Here is a 21,038-nt window from a genome sequence, read left to right as displayed (position 1 = left end):
CCAGTGCTGTAAGGGTCCATGTGGGCCTAATGCAGATCAAAGCGGGGGTGTTTTGTTTAATAAAGGGTCTCTGTGTTGCAGAGAACTACACGGTGAGCGGTCCGGATGGGAAAACGGACTCTGTGTCCAACCTGCAACCTCAGGCGTCGCTCAACTCGCTGCAGTCCAGCTCGCCGGGTCCTAAACGCTCCGGGAACACCCTGAGGAAGTGGCTGACCAGCCCTGTGCGCCGGCTGAGCCACGGCAGCTCCGTCAAGAAGCTCCCCAACAAACAGAAGAAAACAGGTAAACTAACTCCCATTAAACAGGTAAACTAACACCCATTAAACAGGTAAACTAACTCCCATTAAACAGGTAAACTAACTCCCATTAAACAGGTAAATTAACTCCTATTAAACAGGCAAACTAACTCCCATTAAACAGGTAAACTAACTCCCATTAAACAGGTAAACTAACTCCCATTAAACAGGCAAACTAACTCTGATTAAAAAGGTAAACTAACTCCCATTAAACAGGTAAACTAACTCCCATTAAACAGGTACACTAACTCCCATTAAACCGGTAAACTAACTAACTCCCATTAAACAGGCAAACTAACTTCCATTAAACAGGCAAACTAACTTCCATTAAACAGGCAAACTAACTCCCATTAAACAGTCAAACTAACTCCCATTAAACAGGCAAACTAACTCCCATTAAACAGCCAAACAAATTATTACGTTTTTTACGTTCTTGTGTATTTTTATATCAAAAGTCCAATCTAGATTACTTCCTGTGAAACAAAAACGTAATGCGTGAATGATGATCATTGGGTGCTGACCAATATTATCCAGATTTCACCTGGGATTCAATTATTAATGTACTGATTGATTGATTGATTGATTGATTGATTGACAGGCCCGGGAACAGGAAGAGAGGAGAGCAGGAAGAGTATTGACCTGGGACCGCCTGACCACACCCTGCACGATGACATCACTGACGAGGTAACCAATGAGATTGAAGTGTATGTCATCTCAGTGCATACCACAGCCTGATTGTATTTATACTTGTGATCTCATGTTTTGATATAAGCTCTTATGGGTTGTTTTGCGTCATTTTGTCTCTATGTTAGTGTTATGAGACTGTAGTAGTCTACAGTATGTGGATTGAGGAGAGGCTCACGCTCACGCAGAGAGAGAGGGAGAGAGAGAGAGAGACATGGAAACGGAATAGATTGAAGAGAGAGAGAGAGAGAGACATGGAATAGATTGATGAGAGAGAGAGATGGAAACAGAATGGTTTGATTGGACATCAAAACCTATTGCCACTTCTCAACCTTCAGACTAATAGGCTGCAACACTACCTTTTAAACCCTCACTACTATCCTAACCTCAGTAATCCTGTTATTCCGTCCCTGACGGACCAGGCCTTTGTTTTGCTAACTACTCTAGATCACTGTTCCCTAACCATCTACCGATAGAGAAATTGTATGTCTCCTCGGAACAGAAACCGGGAGGGAGGGAGGGAGGGAGGGAGGGAGGGAGGGAGGGAGAGAGAGAGAGAGAGAGAGAGAGAGAGAGAGAGAGAGAGAGAGAGAGAGAGAGAGAGAGAGAGAGAGAGAGAGAGAGAGAGAGAGAGAGGAGAGAGAGAGAGAGAGAAGAGAGAGAGAGAGAGAGAGAGAGAGAGAGAGAGAGAGAGAGAGAGAGAGAGAGAGAGAGAGAGAGAGAGAGAGAGGAAGGATATCAAACTCTCAACCTTCGGACTCACAGGCTGAGACACTACCTGTAGTGCTATAGCTTCGTCCAGGCTGAAGTTGTCTGTTGAAGATCATAAACTTTTGCCTTCTGTCATGAACCAAGCCCCTGTTTCACTAACACTAAGATCACTCGTTCACAAACCATTTACCAATAGAGAAATTGTATGTCTCCTCACAACCGAAAACAGTGAAAGCAGCCGATCTACAAGCTCAGAAACACGTTGCTATCTGAAAAGTTTTGATATTGTAGATCGGCTATTTTCAGAACGAAGTATGTCATACATTGAAAAAACATACTTTCAAATAAGCATTTCATGTTATCTTTATCAATTGCACATGAATTCATTGATACAGTCTTGTTGTTTGCAATGCACTTTAAATGAAGTCTGCACCATGTGAGGCTTGAACCGGTGATCTTGAGGTTGTGAGGCATACACTTAAGCGGGAAGCCATTGGACCAACAGACCTGATTTAGTGAAAACGGAGGTCAGACAGATGATACCATTTCACGCAAATAGCTGAAAAATCCTGGGTTTAAGTGTTTTTCAAACTGCTAAAAATTGCCGACAATCTAAGGGGAGTTTACTGGTCAAAGCGATACATGTGTTCCTCATGAGTCAAGGCACAAGTGTAAGGAAGTTTCACGACTTTCGGCCAAACGAGGCATGACTTATGCCTGTTTAAAGTTTGCATTTTCAAAAAATTGCTATAGCGCCCCCCTTTGGCCAATTGGAGTGAGATTGGTTTCAGTGATATTTGGAATGACCCTCAACATTTCTGCAAAGTTTCAAAGAAATGTGAGTCTGCATATGTGTGTTAGGGGGCAGATGAATAATTTTCATAAAACTGCAATAGGTAAAACCTATCTCCTCCTGGGATTTTTGAGTAATCTGCACGAAACTCTTTACACATGAACTTTTGACCTCTGCCGACAAAACGTTAGTAGCGGATTTTCCATAAGTGAAAAAATGCAGAAGTTAGGAGCCAATGACTATTTTTCATATAATTCAAAATGGTGGGCAATCTGAAGGTCAGAGGTCAAAAGTCAGACCACGAAAGTTGTTGCGCATGAAGAGACGCATGTGTGTATCGAAGTTTCATGGCTGTTGGTCAAACAGGGCATGAGTTGTACCTGTTCAAAGTTGGCACTTTCAATTGAGTGCTATAGCGCCACCCTTTGACGAATGAGTGTGAGAATTATTTCTTGATCGTTTTTCATGACCCTCTACCATATGGCCGAGTTTCGTAAAAAGCGTATGCACGGTTCAGCCAGAACTGCGAAGAGTGGCAGAAACCGAATAATGCGAATAATAAAACAGGTCCAGAGCTGAGCTCTGGCCCCGTAACTATAAAAAGTGCTCTTCGGAGCACAGATCTCTGTCAGGTCAGGTAGGTTATTGTGGGCCAGCAATGTTCGGAATTCACCAATCAAGATGGAATATGAAAAATTATATACAAATTGGCCTGTTATAGCGCCACCATGAGGCTGATTTAAAAACAATTCAAGTGGCGTTTCTTCGTCGGCCGTGTGGGAATTTACACTTGGTGTAAAGAAGTGTTTTTCAAAGACAGGACAGTGACCCAACATAAAGGCAGGACAGTGACCCAACATAAAGAGTGACCCAACATAAAGACAGGACAGTGACCCAACATAAAGACAGGACAGTGACCCAACATAAAGAGTGACCCAACATAAAAACAGGACAGTGACCCAACATAAAGAGTGACCCAACTTAAAGACAGGACAGTGACCCAACATAAAGACATGACAGTGTCCCAACATAAAGACAGGACAGTGACCCAACATAAAGACAGGACAGTGACCCAACATAAAGACAGGACAGTGACCCAACATAAAGACAGGACAGTGAGCCAACATTAAGACAGGACAGTGACCCAACATAAAGACAGGACAGTGTCCCAACATAAAGACAGGACAGTGACCCAACATAAAGACAGGACAGTGACCCAATATAAAGACAGGACAGTGTCCCAACATAAAGACAGGACAGTGACCCAACATAAAGACAGGACAGTGACCCAACATAAAGACAGGACAGTGAGCCAACATTAAGACAGGACAGTGACCCAACATAAAGACAGGACAGTGTCCCAACATAAAGACAGGACAGTGACCCAACATAAAGACAGGACAGTGACCCAATATAAAGACAGGACAGTGTCCCAACATAAAGACAGGACAGTGACCCAACATAAAGACAGGACAGTGACCCAACAGAAAGACAGGACAGTGACCCAACATAAAGACAGGACAGTGACCCAACATACATCCTCTAAACTGGTAGAACCTTTACTGCTCATTATTGTCAGACAAGGCAACAGTGGGTGTTTGTGAAACCAAAGAGGACCCAAGCTGTCCATCCATAGAGGATGACCCAGGTTGTCCATCCATAGAGGATGACCCAGGCTGTCCATCCATAGACCCAAGCTGTCCATCCATTGATGTGCAATATTAATGAGTTTATCACTGTTAAATACAATCATATAGCACTTTTCTGTCTCACGAAGGCGTGATTTGGGAGAGCCGCTGGAATCCAAACCGCGCCCCCGACCGTCTCCATTGGCTGGCTGTTTCCAGAATGTATATCTATCTAATGATAGCTTTGGCCGTCTTGTTCATCCGTTAGCCAACTGTTGCTGTTAGAATACGCTGTTTTATTATAGGTTAATAATTGCTTCTCTGCTGGCCGTACCCAAGGAGTTTATAAATAGATGGAGACGGCGGTCTTGTGCATCCGTTTGCCAACTGTTAAAATATGCTAGTCTGTTAAATAGGTTGGTAAATGCTTCTCTGGGGCACGGTGGCGCAGTCGGTAGCGCTGTCGCCTCACAGCTAGAAGGTCCTGTGAGCGCTGGGGGTGTGTCTTCTCCTCCGCGTCCTCAGCACCCATACCCTAGGTTGGGTTGGCGAAAGGGCCTCTCTGTGTGGAGTTTGCATGTTCTCCCCGTGTCTCTCAGGGTAGTTAATACCCTCACAAAAACATGCAGTAATCCTGGTTGCTATACCCCCTGGTCAGCCTGGGCGCCTGATGGAGGGGAAGGGAACTGGTTGGAATAACGTGTTCCTTCCACGCGCTACGTCCTACCGGGGAAACTCCCCCCTGGTGACAAGAAGGTCAGTTGGCTCTCATGCATTGAAGGAGGCATGAGCTCGGCCCTGGCCTCCCTAGGCTGGTGAGGGGAGTGTAGCGCCCAGGATCACTTAGAAAATTGTCACCGGGTGAAAAATAAGGGTTACAAAATCGCCCCAAAAAAAAGTAAATGCTTCTCTGCTGGCTTTATTATAGGATTAGATTATAAGATAATGCATCATTCTATACCACCTGAATGGCAGAGACAAGTCATCTAAGTCAGTGGTTCTTGAACGTTTTAGTCTCAGGTCACCCCTGTAAATTACTTTTTCATCCAAGGCACCCCTGAATTACATTGTTACTTTATAGAACGTTACATTTATGTCATATGATGGTACGTAAATATGTACATGTACTTTCCCCATAAGATACAGTATGTGTCACAAGGAAAACGTGAGAGAATAGCAGTTTCCATTACGACAGACTGAACATAACTTCATACATATAACCACTTGAACCCCAGCATCCCTATTCTGGGGGGAATTTTCACCACAAATAGCCGATCTATAAGCTCACAATGCGTCACGTGTGAGCTTGTAGATTTTACCCAAGGAGGTTTGGTGGTCTGCCTTAATAAGTATAGAGGGTTTAAGTGGTTAAATTGAAGTGATATTGATACATTTAAAATATTTTCAAAGTATTCTGCGGCACCCCTGGACTTGCGTCACGGCACCCTAGGGTGCCACGGCACCCACTTTGAGAAACCCTGATCGAAGTGATTAGCCTCCTTCCATTAATATGCACCTCCTCTTAAACCCTGATCCTTCCATTCATCTGCACCTCCTCTTAAAATAATGTATCATGATGTTTCCATATTCTGAATGTTCATTTGCCAATTAGTGTATTTCTTTATAGTGTTCAGTAGAGTAGTGTTCAGTGGTGGAAAAAGTACTTGCACCTTTTACTTAAGTAAAAGTGTCAATACTGCATGTAGAAATACTCTGTTACAAGTAAAAGGCCTGTGTTCAAAATGTTACTTGAGTAAAAGTACAAAAGTATTGGCATCAAAATATACTTAAAGTACCAAAACGTGTTTGAAAATAGCCGATCTACAAGCTCACAATGCGTCACATCGCGACGCATTGTGAGCTTGTAGATTGGCTATTTTCAAATAGCCTAGTTATAAAACAAAGTATGTTTTATAATATTTAAATCTACAAAGTAACTAAAGTTTTCAGATAATTGTAGTGGAGTAAAAGTACTACATCTGCCTCTGAGATGTAGTGGAGTAAAAGTACTGAAAACTAGAAATACTCAGGTAAAGTAAAATATACGTCAAAATTGTACTTAAGTACAGTACTTGAGTAAATATACTTGTTACTTTACACCACTGGTAGTGTTCAAGAGAGTTGAACACTGATGAAAAATGACATTATGGCAATTTTCCAACTAAGATCTAAATATGAATCTGACGGGGGATAAGTTAATTCACGTGTGGTGATAAGACAGTACAAATGTTGCATTCTTACTTTTACAATGCATGTGAAAAGGGTGTAATGTCTTCCTTGGCCTGGTAATGTGCGTGCAACGTTTCACGGCAATCTGACGCTGCGTTCACGATTTGAAGCATTTTGTTCAAAACGGAGCCACTCCTGCAAACTTTGGAAGCCAATCTTAGCCAATCAGGATGGGATATGAAAAGTCTGACAGACCCGTTTGGTTTAACGATTTTCTTATAGTACAGCGGGATAACTTCTGTTATTGATCAAATCGTGCACTTTTTGTAAGAAGCGTGAAATTTTCAGCATAATTAGTAAATAATACAATTAATTTTCAGAAGGGGAGGGAAGTCAGATTTTACCTCTGAGGACCGTGAGAGGTCAAATCCAAAATGGCCGCTAGTCCAACTTAAGTTTGGAACCAAGCACAGTAGAAAATGTTTAAAGTATAATTTCCAACTAAGTAGGGGATGCCTTTTCATTTGGTGATACTTTCGAGATCACCAGATTTCAAGGAAATGCATTTAGGTTGAGGTCAAGGTAAAAATGTGCCCAAAAAAATAGTGCAATGATTTCCTCAGAATCAACAAATGGCTGTGTAACAAACATGGTTGTCTTATATAGGCGACACCAACAATGCACATCTGAAGGAGTTTAGACAATTAATTAATTAACATTCCTCTAGCAGAGGGCAAGGAACTTTAAGCAACCAATGGAAGTGGAGTCGTCTGTTCTCCTGATTCTCCTGCTGATTCAAACTTGGCCTGCCTTGCCCCATGTTCACAAGAGGAGGCTGACACTTGTCTGCTTCAGCATGTGGCAGATACTGTGCTAAAGGGGTGTAAGAAGGTGACCATACGTACTGTTCATACTGATGTGGTAGTACTGTCTTTGGCTTCATTCCGATGAGCTGTGGGTTGCCTTTGGTGTTTGATCAAGCTTTCGGTACATAGCTGTTGTAGCATGAAATGGTTGCCACAATGACTCCAACACAGTGTCTGACTCCCAGTCTTTCACGCTTTCACCGGGTGTGACACTGTATCTGCATTCGCTGTTAGAGGAAAGGAGACTGCCTGGGAAACTTGGAGGTCATTCCCAGAGGTGAATGAGGCTTTCAGTGAACTCCTACACATGCCAGGTTAGGTCAGTGAAGGATCAATGTTCCTGCTAGAGCGATTTGTGGTGCTCATATATGACCGAACCAGTGAGTGCACGGAAGTGAATGATGACAGGAAACAGCTCTTCACACAGAAGTCAAGAACACTAGAGAGCATTCCTCCAGCCCAGGCAGCACTCAAGCAACACATCAAGTGCACTTGCTACCAGGCAAACTGTTGGAACCAGGCATTGGTACTGGAACCAGAGATGCCAGAGCCATCTGAATGGGGCTGGACAAAAGAAACAACTGGGTGGCAACCATTTTGGACCACTCTCTCGGAAGCATCCAAATCGTGCCATGAATTTATCCGCTGTCGCTGCACAAAAGGGTGTACTGGACGATGCAAGTGTTTCAAAGCTGCACTCAAATGCACTGTGCCTCTGTTCTGGAGACTGTTAAGTCTTTTTTTTTTTGTCTTGTTTTTCCTCTTTCTGTACGCAAGATGTGACTATAAAGAAGCCTTGAACCTTAATTTTTGTCATTTACTATTAATATAGTATTTAAATAGACTACCACCATGGGTTTATTCTGTTAATTAGTTTTGTATTATTCACATTGTCACAAAATGGAAGAACAGTTTCACTATATTGCAGTATAAACCAGTGTCCAAGCTAAAATATACTTTGACCTTGATTTAATGTATTCCTTGGGTTCTGGCAAACTCCAAAGTATCATCAAATGAATGGGCAACCCCGACTTAGTTGGAAAGAACGCCTTAAATGTTTTTTTTTAAAGTATTTAGACATTCAGACCCTGTAAACGGGCGGCCATCTTGGATTTGACCCCTCAGAGGTCAAATTTGACTTCCCTCCCCTTCTGAAAATTAATGTTATATTATTTACTAATTATGCTGAAAGTTTCAGCCTTCTTACAAAAAGTGCACAATCGTATTGTAGTAGCTATTCCGCTCTACTATTACCTTTTTGAAGTAGTCACAGAATATTTATCTCCAGTATGATCAATCCCCTGATGGTTGCTAATCACAGAGGGTTTCACTGTGCTTCCACGGGGAAAGAAAATGTCATCACGACCTCCCGTTCGCTTTTATACGCCTTTGAAAATAACATGTCTCGACAGAAATCGCCTCCTGGTGGCGCTATAACAGGCCCATGTGAATGATTTGGGATAGACGTTCTGCTCTGACATCCAGGGAGTGTGTGTGTACTGTTTCATGTTGATCGGGCCAACGGTGCCAGAGATTAGACACACACACACACGGACGGACGGACGGATGGACGGACAGGGTGCAAAACATTGTCTCCGCCACGCCTTCGATCTGGTGGAGACAATAATAAGCATCTGTTTGTTTTATTTTTCTCATTTTTCAAATATTAAAACATAAATGCAACTCTCTCTCTCTCTCTCTCTCTCTTTGTCTATGTCTCTCTATCAGAGGGCACGCAGTAAGGACGGGACTCTCTCTAAGTCCTCTTCGGGAATGCAGAGTGGCGGGGAGGAGGAGCCTGATGAGGAGACGCCCACTCCCCTCCCCCCGCCCATGGAGATCATCAAAGACCCCTCCTCCAGCCAGGACGACAAGGTAGTGTGTCCTATTCAACTCATCTGGAGCCATCTTTCGGTTTTCTGCCATCAAACTTAGAAAATACCTAATTCTGTTATTTTGGGGAAAGCTTTTGTTGAAAATAGCAGATCAACAAGCTCTCACAATGCGTCATGAGCTTGTCAATCTGCAATTCTATTCGTTCTCTCCCTTCTTCTTTTTTCATCCCACTTTGCATTTTCGCCAATATTAACCTCTACTGCCCTGTCCACACTCTCTGTCTCTCTGTCTCTCTGTCTCTCTCTCTCTCTCTCTCTCTCTCTCTCTCTCTCTCTCTCTCTCTCTCTGTCTCTCTGTCTGTCTCTGTCTCTCTCTCTCTCTCTGTCAGTCTTCCTCTTTGCTAGCATCGCTCCAGTCCTCCAGTGACGCTCCCAGTGCAGCGGAGCTGGTTAGCGCCATAGAGAAGCTGGTCAAAACCAAGATGGTGAGTGCAGTGGTGGAAAGTAACTAAGTACATTTACTTAAGTACTGTACTTAAGTACAATTTTGAGGTACTTTTACTTTACTCTGGAGTATTTCCAATTGTCTATACTTTCACTTCTACTCTAATTATTTGAAAACTTTAGTTACTTTGCAGATATACATTATTACATTATAAAACATATATTAACCACTTTAGCCCTATTTTATAGATAGGCTGTTTGAAAATAGCCGATCTACAAGCTCACAGCTCTGCTATTTTCAAATATTTTAGTACTTTTACTTTTGGTACTTTAAGTACAATTTGATACCAATACTTGTGTACTTTTACTCAAGTGAATTTTGAATTCCGGACTTTTACTTGTAACAGAGTACTTCTAAAAAAACATTTGAGTACTTTTTCCTCCACTGGTTACAGTACACCAGGGGGCGCCGGGGAAGCAGAGGCAGGGGCGTCACTACCGTCACGCAGACAACGCGGTTGCGTTGGGGCCCATGACGTTAGGGGCACCTCCCCCACCCAGAAAAAAAAAAATATATATATATATATATATATATATATATATATATATATATATATTAAAACAAAAATTAATTAAAAAATAAACCTGGGTGGGCCCTTAACATTGTAATTGTTAAGTAGTTGTTACAAAACCGTTGTTTATGTACCCGAAATCCGCCACAAACCCGCAAAAAAATAATAATCTGAAACCACTAATAACCACAACATTTTTGAGCGCGCAGTCCGGGCGCACATGCACGCGCGCGTGCATGCACGTTCATGTTCCGCTGTGACCACCTCGCGTCGGGGCCTACTGTTGCCTCGTTGCGCGACTGGGCAGAGGCAGCCATATTGGGAAAGAAATCAACATTGCTCCACCAGTGGGTCTCAAAGTGTGGTCCAGGGACCCTCATGGTTCCCTGAGGGGGTCCCAAATGGCTCCTTATTGGTGTGTAACGTCTTGAGAGTGTACAACTGGAACCAAATGGTTTGCTACACTAAATGGAACAGAGCCATCATTAGTATCATTCGTAACACATGTGAAGGAAGGAAGAGGCCCAATTTCTTTCCAATATGGCTGCTGTCTGTTCATAGAGCCTGCCCTATTGGAATTAGGAACACTTTCTCTGCTACTGAGCCTTTTCTCATATCTCTGTCTGTGTGGAATCCAACTTTGTCCAAAATATTTTTTTTGACTTTTTTTTGGACTTTTCTGGAAAAAAAAAAAAAAACACTACACTGCCTCATCAAGTGACTTTATACATTGTCAGATACTTGAATGTGTTCTTATATTATCATCACTTTACCCACATACATTATATTATATTATTATTATTATTATTATTATTATTATTATTATTATTATTACCCTTATTATTATTATTATGATTATTATTATTATTATAAACACATTATATTATATTATTATTATTGTAAATACATTATATTATCATCACTTTACCCACATACATTATATTATATATTATTATTATTATTATTATTGAAAATTAAAGCCCGACAGGGTGATTATCCACCGACGTGGAGCGGAGGTGGATAATCACCCTGAAGGGCTTTAATTTTCAATAATGACCACATCCCCATACATTATCCCGCTTATTACACGGCTACTTTATAAGTGCATTAATAAATTGACCCAAAAGTAACAACAAAACAAAGTATTTCCTTGCTTACGGCAATGAAAGTATTCCATAAGTATTGGTCTGGGTGGAGAAGTTTTCCTCTGAAAACAAATTACAGTATTCCATAAGGTAACCGGAAGACTTGCCCCAAAACACACTCGCCCCCATTCTATATACCGCCGGATTTGCCTATAATACAGCTGGATTTGCCCCGGGGCGACTGTGTTTTGGGGCGAGTGTTTTGGTATTCTTGTGGTGTTGCGCCACGATAAAGTGTGTAGTGGATCAAATAGAATCACATTTCGGTTATTGCATTGTCTATTTCTCACTTCAAATGTTTTCAAAAACATTCTTGAGAGCAACGTTTAGTTGTAAATTACATTGTTTGTTTGTTTACATGGCTGTCATGTTGGATTGCAGCATAAAACAAAGCAGCGCAGGTTGATTTGAGCAGGTGCTCTGAGTCTTTGATTAGACAGGTTGATATGAGCAGGTGCTCTGAGTCTTTGATTAGACAGCGGTCTGTTATTGAGCTCATCGGTCATTATCAATAAATAACACACCGCTGAATTCAGCGATTGACCAATCAGAATCAAGCATTCAACCAAGCCGTGTAATACATCATTATAATCAACGATGGACAAAACCAACAATCTCCACAAGTTGGAGTTAGGAGGTTTAGTCAGAAGAACGTATTCATACTTCATTGGTTCAATATTTGTAAAACCCACACAGACATAAAGGGTCTCTCTCTCTGTTCCTATTGTGACCTCTCTCTCTCTTTCTCTCTCTTTCTCTCTCTCTCTCGTCCCGTAGACCCTGGAGCCGGGGGCATACCCAGGGTTCACCTCTCTGACCACGCCCCCAGAGCAGACCACGCCCCTCCAGCCACGCAACCCCGAACTGGAGCAGAGAGCCAAGGCGATGCGAGGACGCATGTAAGTACTGCCCTCTAGTGGAGACAGCTATATCACTGCTGTCAGGTCACATGTAATTTTTTAGTTTAGTCAAAGCCTTTTGAATAAAATTGCATTTAGTTGAAGTCATATTTTAGTCATCTGAAATGTTTAGTTTTAGTCGACTAAATATCATAAAATTTTAGTCGGCTGAATCTACAGTTGATTTTGTCGACAAAAATGTATTTTGTCGCTGCCTTGATGGCTGATTTCACTCTTGGTTGCATGCTGAAAATAGCAGATCTACAAGCTCACAACAAGCTTGTAGATCTGCTATTGTCAGAGAACACCCGACCAAACATAAAATGAAAAATAAATCTCTTCTCCAATCGTCCCTCCCTGACGTTTTAGTCTAGTTTTTATTTGTTCACCAAATTGTCAATATGTTTAGTCATAGTTTCAGTCACCATAGCTTAGTTGGTAATTCGTTTTTATTGAGTTTTTGTCAGTGAAAAAAGGTAGTGGACCAACATGTATGGTCATAGTTTTAGTGACATAATGAACTCTGTCTGTCTGTCTGTCTGTCTGTCTGTCTCTGTTCCCATTGTTACCTGTCTCTCTCGCTCTCTCTCTGTGACCTGTCTCTCTCTCTCTCTGTTCCCATTGTGACCTGTCTCTCTCTCTCTCTCTCTCTCTCTCTGTGACCTGTCTCTCTCGCAGGTTTGTCCTCAACGAGCTGATTCAGACAGAGAAGGATTACGTCAAAGACCTGGGAACCGTGGTGGAGGTGAGACCAAGGGGGTCCTTAGGGAGGTTCCAGGGTTCCTTAGGGGGGTTCCAGGGTAGCGGGGTTCCAGGGGTCCTTAGGGGGGTTCCAGGGGGGTCCTTATGGGGGTCCAAGACTTCATGGGGTGTGTAATTGTAATTGATAGAAAATGGGTCATGTTTTGGGTGAACTACTCCTTAAGAGCATCTGCTAAATGTCTACATTGTAATAGTTGTGTGTGTGTGTGTGTGTGTGTGTGTGTGTGTGTGTGTGTGTGTGTGCGTGTGCGTGCTCAGGGTTTCATGCAGAGAGTGGAGCAGAAAGGCGTTCCTGAAGACATGAAGGGAAAAGACAAGATCGTGTTTGGAAACATCCACCAGATATGTGACTGGCACCGCGAGTACGCCTCACACACACACACACACACACACACACACACACACACACACACACACACACACACACACAGATCTGTGACAGCTTGAAGCTGACTTTTTGTTTGCTCTTCTCCTGCAGTTTCTTCGTGGGAGAGCTGGAGAAATGTCTGGAGGACCATGAGCTGCTGCCTCAACTCTTCATCAAGCATGTAAGCTGTGTGTGTGTGTGTGCACGCGCGTGTGTTAGGAGCGGAGGCTACACATGTACGTAGTGTATTGTTTCTAACTGTGTGTGTGTGTTAGGAGCGGAGGCTACACATGTACGTAGTGTATTGTTTCTAACTGTGTGTGTGTTAGGAGCGGAGGCTACACATGTACGTAGTGTATTGTCAGAATAAGCCCAAGTCAGAGTTCATCGTTGCAGAGTACGACAGCTACTTTGATGTAAGTGCTGCCCCCCCCCCCCCCCTAAACACACACATAAAATCCAAACACATACACACAGATGCTGGCCTGTTTTTTGATTCTCCCGTGTGTGTGTGTGTACAGTGTATTCAACAGGACCTCCAGTCCAGGCTCAGTATCAGTGATTTCCTCATCAAACCGATCCAGAGAATCACCAAATACCAGCTGCTGCTCAAAGTAAGACCACACCCCCCTGTACACCAGACCACACCCCCTGTAAACCAGACCACACCCCCTGTACACCAGACCACACCCCCTGTACACCAGACCACACCCCCTGTACACCAGACCACACCCCCTGTACACCAGACCACACCCCCTTGTACACCAGACCACACCCCCTTGTACACCAGTGGTTCTGGTGTACTTCTTCATGCCAAGGACCCCCAAACTGACATGTATTTGGCCGCCAACCCGCAGCTGAAAAATATTTTGTGCCAGGGACCAGAAGAAAAGATTAGTTTTTGCCGCTGTTCCGGCGCGGGAGACCCGGTCCCTTTGAGGCCGTTGAGGTCGAGCCCCCTCGGGGCGATATATATATATATATATACAGTATATATGTGTGTGTGTATGTATATATTTATGTATATGTATATATATGTACAACACCCACTCCATGAATTTCACCCCCGAAAGCCTTTTCTATTATATTTTCTATTGAAACGGTGGCTAGGGTAGTCATTCCCGCGAAAATGACGTCATCCGGCCGGAAAACGGAAACGGAAATGCACCAGTTTCTTGTTTGGCCAGGAACTACCGCACCGGTTTCCTGTTTGGCCAGGAACTACCGCACCGGTTTCCTGTTTGGCCAGGAACTACCGTGCTAATAACAAAAAGGAATCTTGCACTGTTTTTAAGAGATTGTAGGATTTGAAGACAACAGCAAAAGAAAACACAGCTCACGGTAACTAAAGCTCCACTGGCTAAGAGAAACGATCCACAGATAGTATAAAACAATTAAAAGAACGCTTTTTGAAACGCTTCCGTCTTCCATTGAAAACAAATGGAATTCTGGGTAATGCAGGAATAAACGAACGGCCTGCAGTGACGGTAATGACCAGCAGAGGCTGCTAAAAATCGTTATCTGTGGACCTGCATTGTATTACTTTAAGTACATGTTGATACCAAAACTTTTGTACTTTTACACAAGTACATTTGTGTAATGTACAAGTTCATCGTTGCAGAGTACGACAGCTGCTTTGATGTAAGTGCTGCCCCTCACAGTGCACTCACTCACCCACTCACCCACTCACCCACCCACCCACCCACTCAACCACCCACCCACTCACTCACTCACTCACTCACTCACTCACCCACCCACTCACCCACCCACTCACTCACCCACCCACCCACCCACTCACCCACCCACTCACTCACCCACCCACTCACTCACCCACTCACTCACCCACTCACTCACTCACTCACTCACTCACCCACCCACCCACTCACTCACTCACTCACTCACCCACCCACCCACCCACCCACTCACTCACTCACTCACTCACTCACTCACTCACTCACTCGCCCACCCACTCACTCACTCACTCACTCACTCACTCACTCACTCACTCACTCACTCTCAAAAACACACACCACAGCATTTCTCTGTATAATCAACTGTTCTGGCAGTGGTTTTAAGTCTGTTCGGCTCTGTCCAGACTACAATGTGACGTGGTTCAGATGTTCGGGGGTTCGGGGGTACCGTCCTAAAGTTGGCTGTACGGTGCCACAGATGTTTTGAGTGACATCCCGTTTCCTTATTCATTCAGCCGGCTTCAAGTTCATGTTGTCGGCAGTGAAGCCAAGGAAACACGGGTACTTTGGAAGAGACACAAGCCAACATCCAAATGCTAGTGGCCGGGAAATGAGCTTTGCAGAGAATAGAGTGTCAGCTGCCTCTCGCTGGCTGAGAAATGGTGACAGACCAGCGTTCTAAAAACACTGTGATTGGTCGAGATGGCCGTATAAGCTAATCCCAAACAGAGATTGGCCCCGATTCACTAAGAAATTTACGACCATACCGGCATTTAAGACAACATTTTGCATGAAGAAAATTGTCTTAAATGCCGGTAAGATCAAAATATGGTCGTAAATTTCTTAGTGAATCGGGGCCATTGTCCTTAACATCCCGCCCCCCAATTGCTGTGATTGGTTTAGATGCGCAGAGGGAGTGTTCAGTCAGTACATTGTTTACATTTCTCTCTCTTTCTATCTCTCTCTCTCTCTCTCTCTCTAGGACTTCTTAAAGTACAGCTTGAAGGCAGGGATGGACTGTGAACAGATCGAGGTACAAACAGATTCATTGAACTGCTATTGTTATTATTTTTAGTATTGTTATTATTCAGAATAATTTATAATGTCCTCCACACATAAGACGGAGACGGATAACTTATTTGCCTGTCTGTCTGTCTGTCTGCCTGCCTGCCGGTCCTTCCTCCACCAGAGGGCAGTAGGCCTCATGTCTCAGGTTCCTAAGCTGTGCAACGACATGATGAATCTGGGCCGCTTGCAGGGATTCGAGGTAAACTCTGAGCTCACTTCCTGTTTCCTCACGACCAGCTTCCACACATCAGATCAGGGGTCTTCAACAGGGGGTCCGGGACCCCTAGGGGGTCCTCAGAGTTACTACAAGGGGTCCGCCAAATCTTTGTATGATATGATTTTTTTCCCCTTAACCACTTGAACCTTAGCATCCTTTTTTCTGAGGAGCACTTTAGCCAAAAATAGCAGATCTACAAGCTCACAGCACGAGGTGTGAGCTTGTAGATCGGCTATTTTTGGCAAAGAGGTATAGGTGTAGAGGGGGAAAAAGAGCAGACCACGTAAACAAAAAAAGTTGAATCTGAAACACAATTTTATATAATGCTTCATCTCTCTCTCAGCTAGGGGGTCCTTGGCCTGAAAACGTTGAAGACCCCTGCATTAGATCCAGTGTCGTCCAATGTCACTTCCTGACTTGCCTATACGTAACTGAACTACGATTCATATAGGATCCTAGTGGCCAGACCAGAGTAGCGGAGTGAGAAAAAGACGAATGTAGCCTCAAAGAAACTATAGGATACAATTTACAATGTAGGCATGTATCAGACGCTCTTAATCAAGAGCGATTTACAGTAAGATTGGATACCAGATCTACAAACTATACACACTGTAGGATACCAGATCTACAAACTATACACACTGTAGGATACCAGATCTACAAACTATGCACACTGTAGGATACCAGATCTACAAACTATACACACTGTAGGATACCAGATCTACAAACTATACACACTGTAGGATACCAGATCTACAAACTATGCACACTGTAGGATGCCAGATCTACAAATCGTCGCCTTGCTAAACTAATGGCCTGTGTCATTGTTTTAAGTTTTTCAGGAACAATAAAAAACTGATCCAAAACAAAACTATATATTTCTTAATCATTTCACCCAAAATGTTATAACAAATTATGACTATTAACACATTGGGTGCCAAAACCGTATATATACGGTTTTGCGCATACTAACGTTGAGTGCCAAAACCGTATATATACGTTTTTTTTTTTTTTTTTTTTTTTTTTTTTTTTTGTTTCCTTCACAGCAACAGGAAATATCACTCCTACAAGATTTAGACTCCAATCCACCTCCTGGTTAACTTATGACTTCAAAAACCTGTATCTCGGCTCCTGTGCACTTTTTTTTTTTACAATGTTAATTTAACTATTTTCAACTGGCTGCAACTATGGAATGGATTTCCGAATGTTTTAAATTTTTTCCCCCCGATTGTACGAGACCTGTATGTGTGTAATGAGGGGATCACCGTGAGGACGGTGATCACTGAAAATATTTTGTGACTACTTGAAAAAGGTTCAAAATGTTTAAAAAGTCCTGGCACTCAAAGTATAATATTTTAATAAACCTCTGGCACCCAATGTGTTAAAATAAAAATAACACTGTCTGTCAGTTATGTAACATAAGAGATTTAAATAGGATTAAATCTGACTTAGGCAAAAAAAAATTACATGGCCACAAAACCATGTGACTTAGGCCAAAAAAATGGCCTATTTTGGCTTAAAGGACAACTTTGTTTTTTTACAACCAAGGTTTATATTTTAGCTTGTAATTAAAGTAAATAAAAGATGAGTGTTATTTGTTTTTCATTTACTGCTTTCTATAGTTTTAGCAATTTTAGCGATATTTTTTACAGTGGGCGGGGGCATTCTGACCGGTGGCTAAATATGCCTTTTTTACACAATTAAAAAGGTCCTGTGGTCTTTGATGGCCAGATGTGAGTTATTGGGGGCTAGAAGAGCTACTGTAAATAATAATAAAGAAAACGCCGGGTTATTGTGTAAAGAAAGACATATTTAGCCATCGGACAGAATGCCCCCGCCCACTGTAAAAAAGATAGCGAAAATTGCTAAAACTATAGAAAGCAGTAAAAAAAAAAATTTAACACTCATCTTTTATTTACTTTAATTACAATCTAAAACATAAACCTTGGTTGTAAAAAAACAAAGTTGTCCTTTAAGTCACACTAGGGAGTTAGGCCATTATACTAAAAGGGGAGGGAACAGCATGATGAGATAGGTGATTTTACCAGAGGTGGCCAGTGTCATGAGTAGCTGACTTAGGCAAAAATATCATTTTCCTCAAAAAATGACTTAGGCCATTAGTTTAGCAAGGTGACGACATGAACCTGACATCTGTCTACATAACACTCTGTACATGTGGAACTGCAGATGAGTGATGCATTTTGGGTATTTGTGCGCTTTTGATTGACAGGGTAAACTGACCAGTCAGGGCAAGCTGCTGCAACAGGAAACGTTCTTCGTGACGGAGACGGACGGCGGCGTTCTGTCACGCTCCAAGGAGCGCCGTGTCTTCCTGTTCGAGCAGATCGTCATCTTCAGCGAACTACTGAGGAAAGGATCGTCCATACCGGGATACCAGTTCAAGAAGAGCATCAAGGTATTTAACGCTGACCTTTAACCCTGACCCTTGAGGAAAGGATCGTCCATGCCGGGATACCAGTTCAAGAAGAGCATCAACGTACCGACCACATTCATTTTGTCCACTAATACTATGATAGAAAATGTTAGTTGACTACCTTTTGCCTCTCCTCTCCTCTCCTCTCCTCTCCTCTCCTCTCCTCTCCCCTCCCCTCTAATCTCCCTTCCCCCCTCCCCTCCCCTCCCCTCCCCTCTAATCTCCCTTCCCCTCTCCTCTCCTCTCCTCTCCTCTCCTCTCCTCTCCTCTCCTCTCCTCTCCTCTCCTCTCCTCTCCTCTCCTCTCCTCTCCTCTCCTCCCCTCTCCTCCCCTCTATTCTCCTCCCCTCCCCTCTCCTGTAGGTATCATACCTGGGTCTAGAGGAGAACGTAGACAGTGATCCCTGTAAGTTGGTGTTGTCGTGCCGCGGCTCGGCGGAGCGCTTCACGCTGCAGGCTGCCAACATGGACGTGAAGCAGGTGTGGGTCCGACACGTACAGGAAGTCCTGGACGCACAGAGCAACTTCCTGTCTGGTGAGGAGAGCAGAGACACGCCCACTTCCCACATTCACATTCATTCCCACATTTGCGATGCGAGAGTGGGGTCTAGAGTTGGGTCTAGTGGTGCACCTCCTACTGGCTCCGCTGTCACACTGCAGTGTGTCTGCAAGTATAGTAATACAAACATCTGTGTGCGTGTGTGTTCTCCTTCCAGCCCTGCAGTCTCCTATCGAGTATCAGAAGGAAAAAGGGGGAGGTGCTGGGGGAGGTGGCACCTCCTCCTCCTCTCTCACTAGGAACCCCTCCTCCTCCTCTTCCTCGCCTCACAGCCGGCCCTGCTCGGTGCTGGGACCCCCGGGGGGCAGCGGCGGGGGGGAGAAGGAGAAGGGGCGGGGCTCTGGGGGCACGTCCAACGGCGGATCGTCGTGTTTGGAGAATCGCTATGACGCCCGGGTGAGTCGTCCACAGGCAGCCAATCAGAGCGCTCTAATGCAACGTATCTGACAGACGCTCAGGGAGCCCTGCCATTGGCCACTTCAGAGAGCCCTGCCATTGGCCACTTCAGAATGCCCTGCCATTGGCCACTTCAGTAGAACTTCAGTGGATTTTGTCCAAGCATTGGCATTTGGCAGGTGTGAAATGGTGCTAAGTTTGAATTGGCCTCCTTTCATACCTGGCAAATAGATAGATATAGATGGACATCTTTATTATACCGCGGAGGAAATCGCCCAGAGGCAGCACAGCAGTTAAAGGAGAATTCCAGACTAGCCTTTTCCTTACCTATAGGACCAGTGGAACATTTTCATAACTCGCATATTTTTATCGCTCTGATTTAAAAAAAAATGTGTCTGTTTTATCTGCCGTTCATAATGACAGAAACCTCGCCACAGTGTTTTTGTTCCAAATGGGCCACCGTAGTGTTTACAAGCTGCTTGGATGAAATCACGTGTGAAATCTCGTCTCGCGAGACTTCCGGAGAGCAAATCGAATACAAACACTGTGGTCATTAGGAAAGTCAGATATAAAAAAAAAACAAGCCATACAAATATGCGATCTAGTGCATGGGCCGTTTTTAGCTGCAGTGGACTCAGGATGGAGTTATGAACATGTTCTACTGTACCACTCGTCCTAAGATGTAATAACATCAGATAAAGGTGAGAGGCTAGTCTGGAATTCTCCTTTAAGGTTACAGGTACAGAGTAAGGAAAATAAAAAGTACTGTCGTTTTCAGCAATACAAGAAGCATCAACAATACAGAGCAATGGTAAACAGAAGTAAAACACTAATAGTGTCCATTAAATCAGCCACACAACAGGGGGATACTTTACAGCAGGGGTCTTCAACGTTTTTCAGGCAACGGACCCCCTAGCTGAGAGAGAGATGAAGCAGGGACCCCTTAGCTGAGAGAGAGATGAAGCAGGGACCCCTTAGCTGAGAGAGAGATGAAGCAGGGACCCCTTATCTGAGAGAAAGAGATGAAGCAGGGACCCCTTAGCTGAGAGAGAGAGATGAAGCAGGGACCCCTTAGCTGAGAGAGAGATGAAGCAGGGACCCATATGCTGAGAGAGAGATGAAGCAGGGACCCCTTAGCTGAGAGAGAGAGATGAAGCAGGGACCCCTTAGCTGAGAGACTTTTAGTGTTTATATTGTGTAACTCTATGGTAACAGCGATGATAACTATTAGTGTTTTTAATGTGTTACACATCTGTGTAGAAACTATCTTCATATATTCATCCTCCTCCTCTGTGTTCCTCCTCACCTGCTCCTCCTGCAGGCTGCTTTCTGTAACTGCAGGTCTGTTGTCTACCAGACATAAGCCAAATTCCAATACCGAAAATCTCGGCCACTCACTCACTCCCACTCGATCACTCCGACTTCGAACCGGAAGTAGTCAGGTTCCAATTATCCATTTGCTTCTTGGAGGAGGCGAGTGGAGTTAGAGTGGAGGAGGCG

At 43.6% G+C, this 21,038-nt stretch overlaps 1 protein-coding gene across 1 annotated transcript in view; it reads left to right on the top strand.

Moving 5' to 3' along the window:
- The window catches only part of LOC308105879 (kalirin-like), a 229,571-nt gene that overhangs the window by 175,830 nt on the left and 32,703 nt on the right, over positions 1-21,038 (top strand). Inside the window, 15 exon segments of the mRNA XM_080456807.1 lie at positions 82-285; positions 898-983; positions 8,879-9,025; positions 9,375-9,470; positions 11,924-12,045; positions 12,724-12,790; positions 13,066-13,169; positions 13,286-13,355; positions 13,504-13,590; positions 13,696-13,788; positions 15,848-15,898; positions 16,055-16,132; positions 18,381-18,566; positions 18,947-19,118; positions 19,300-19,538. Coding sequence (XP_080312933.1) covers positions 82-285; positions 898-983; positions 8,879-9,025; positions 9,375-9,470; positions 11,924-12,045; positions 12,724-12,790; positions 13,066-13,169; positions 13,286-13,355; positions 13,504-13,590; positions 13,696-13,788; positions 15,848-15,898; positions 16,055-16,132; positions 18,381-18,566; positions 18,947-19,118; positions 19,300-19,538 — 1,802 coding nt within the window.

This window comes from Gymnoscopelus braueri (genome assembly GCF_963280865.1).
Source record: "Gymnoscopelus braueri genome assembly, chromosome: 18".
NCBI classification, from domain to species: Eukaryota; Metazoa; Chordata; class Actinopteri; order Myctophiformes; family Myctophidae; genus Gymnoscopelus; species Gymnoscopelus braueri.
The sequence above is the reverse complement of the archived record's forward strand: the minus strand, read 5'-3'. Positions and strand labels throughout refer to the sequence as shown.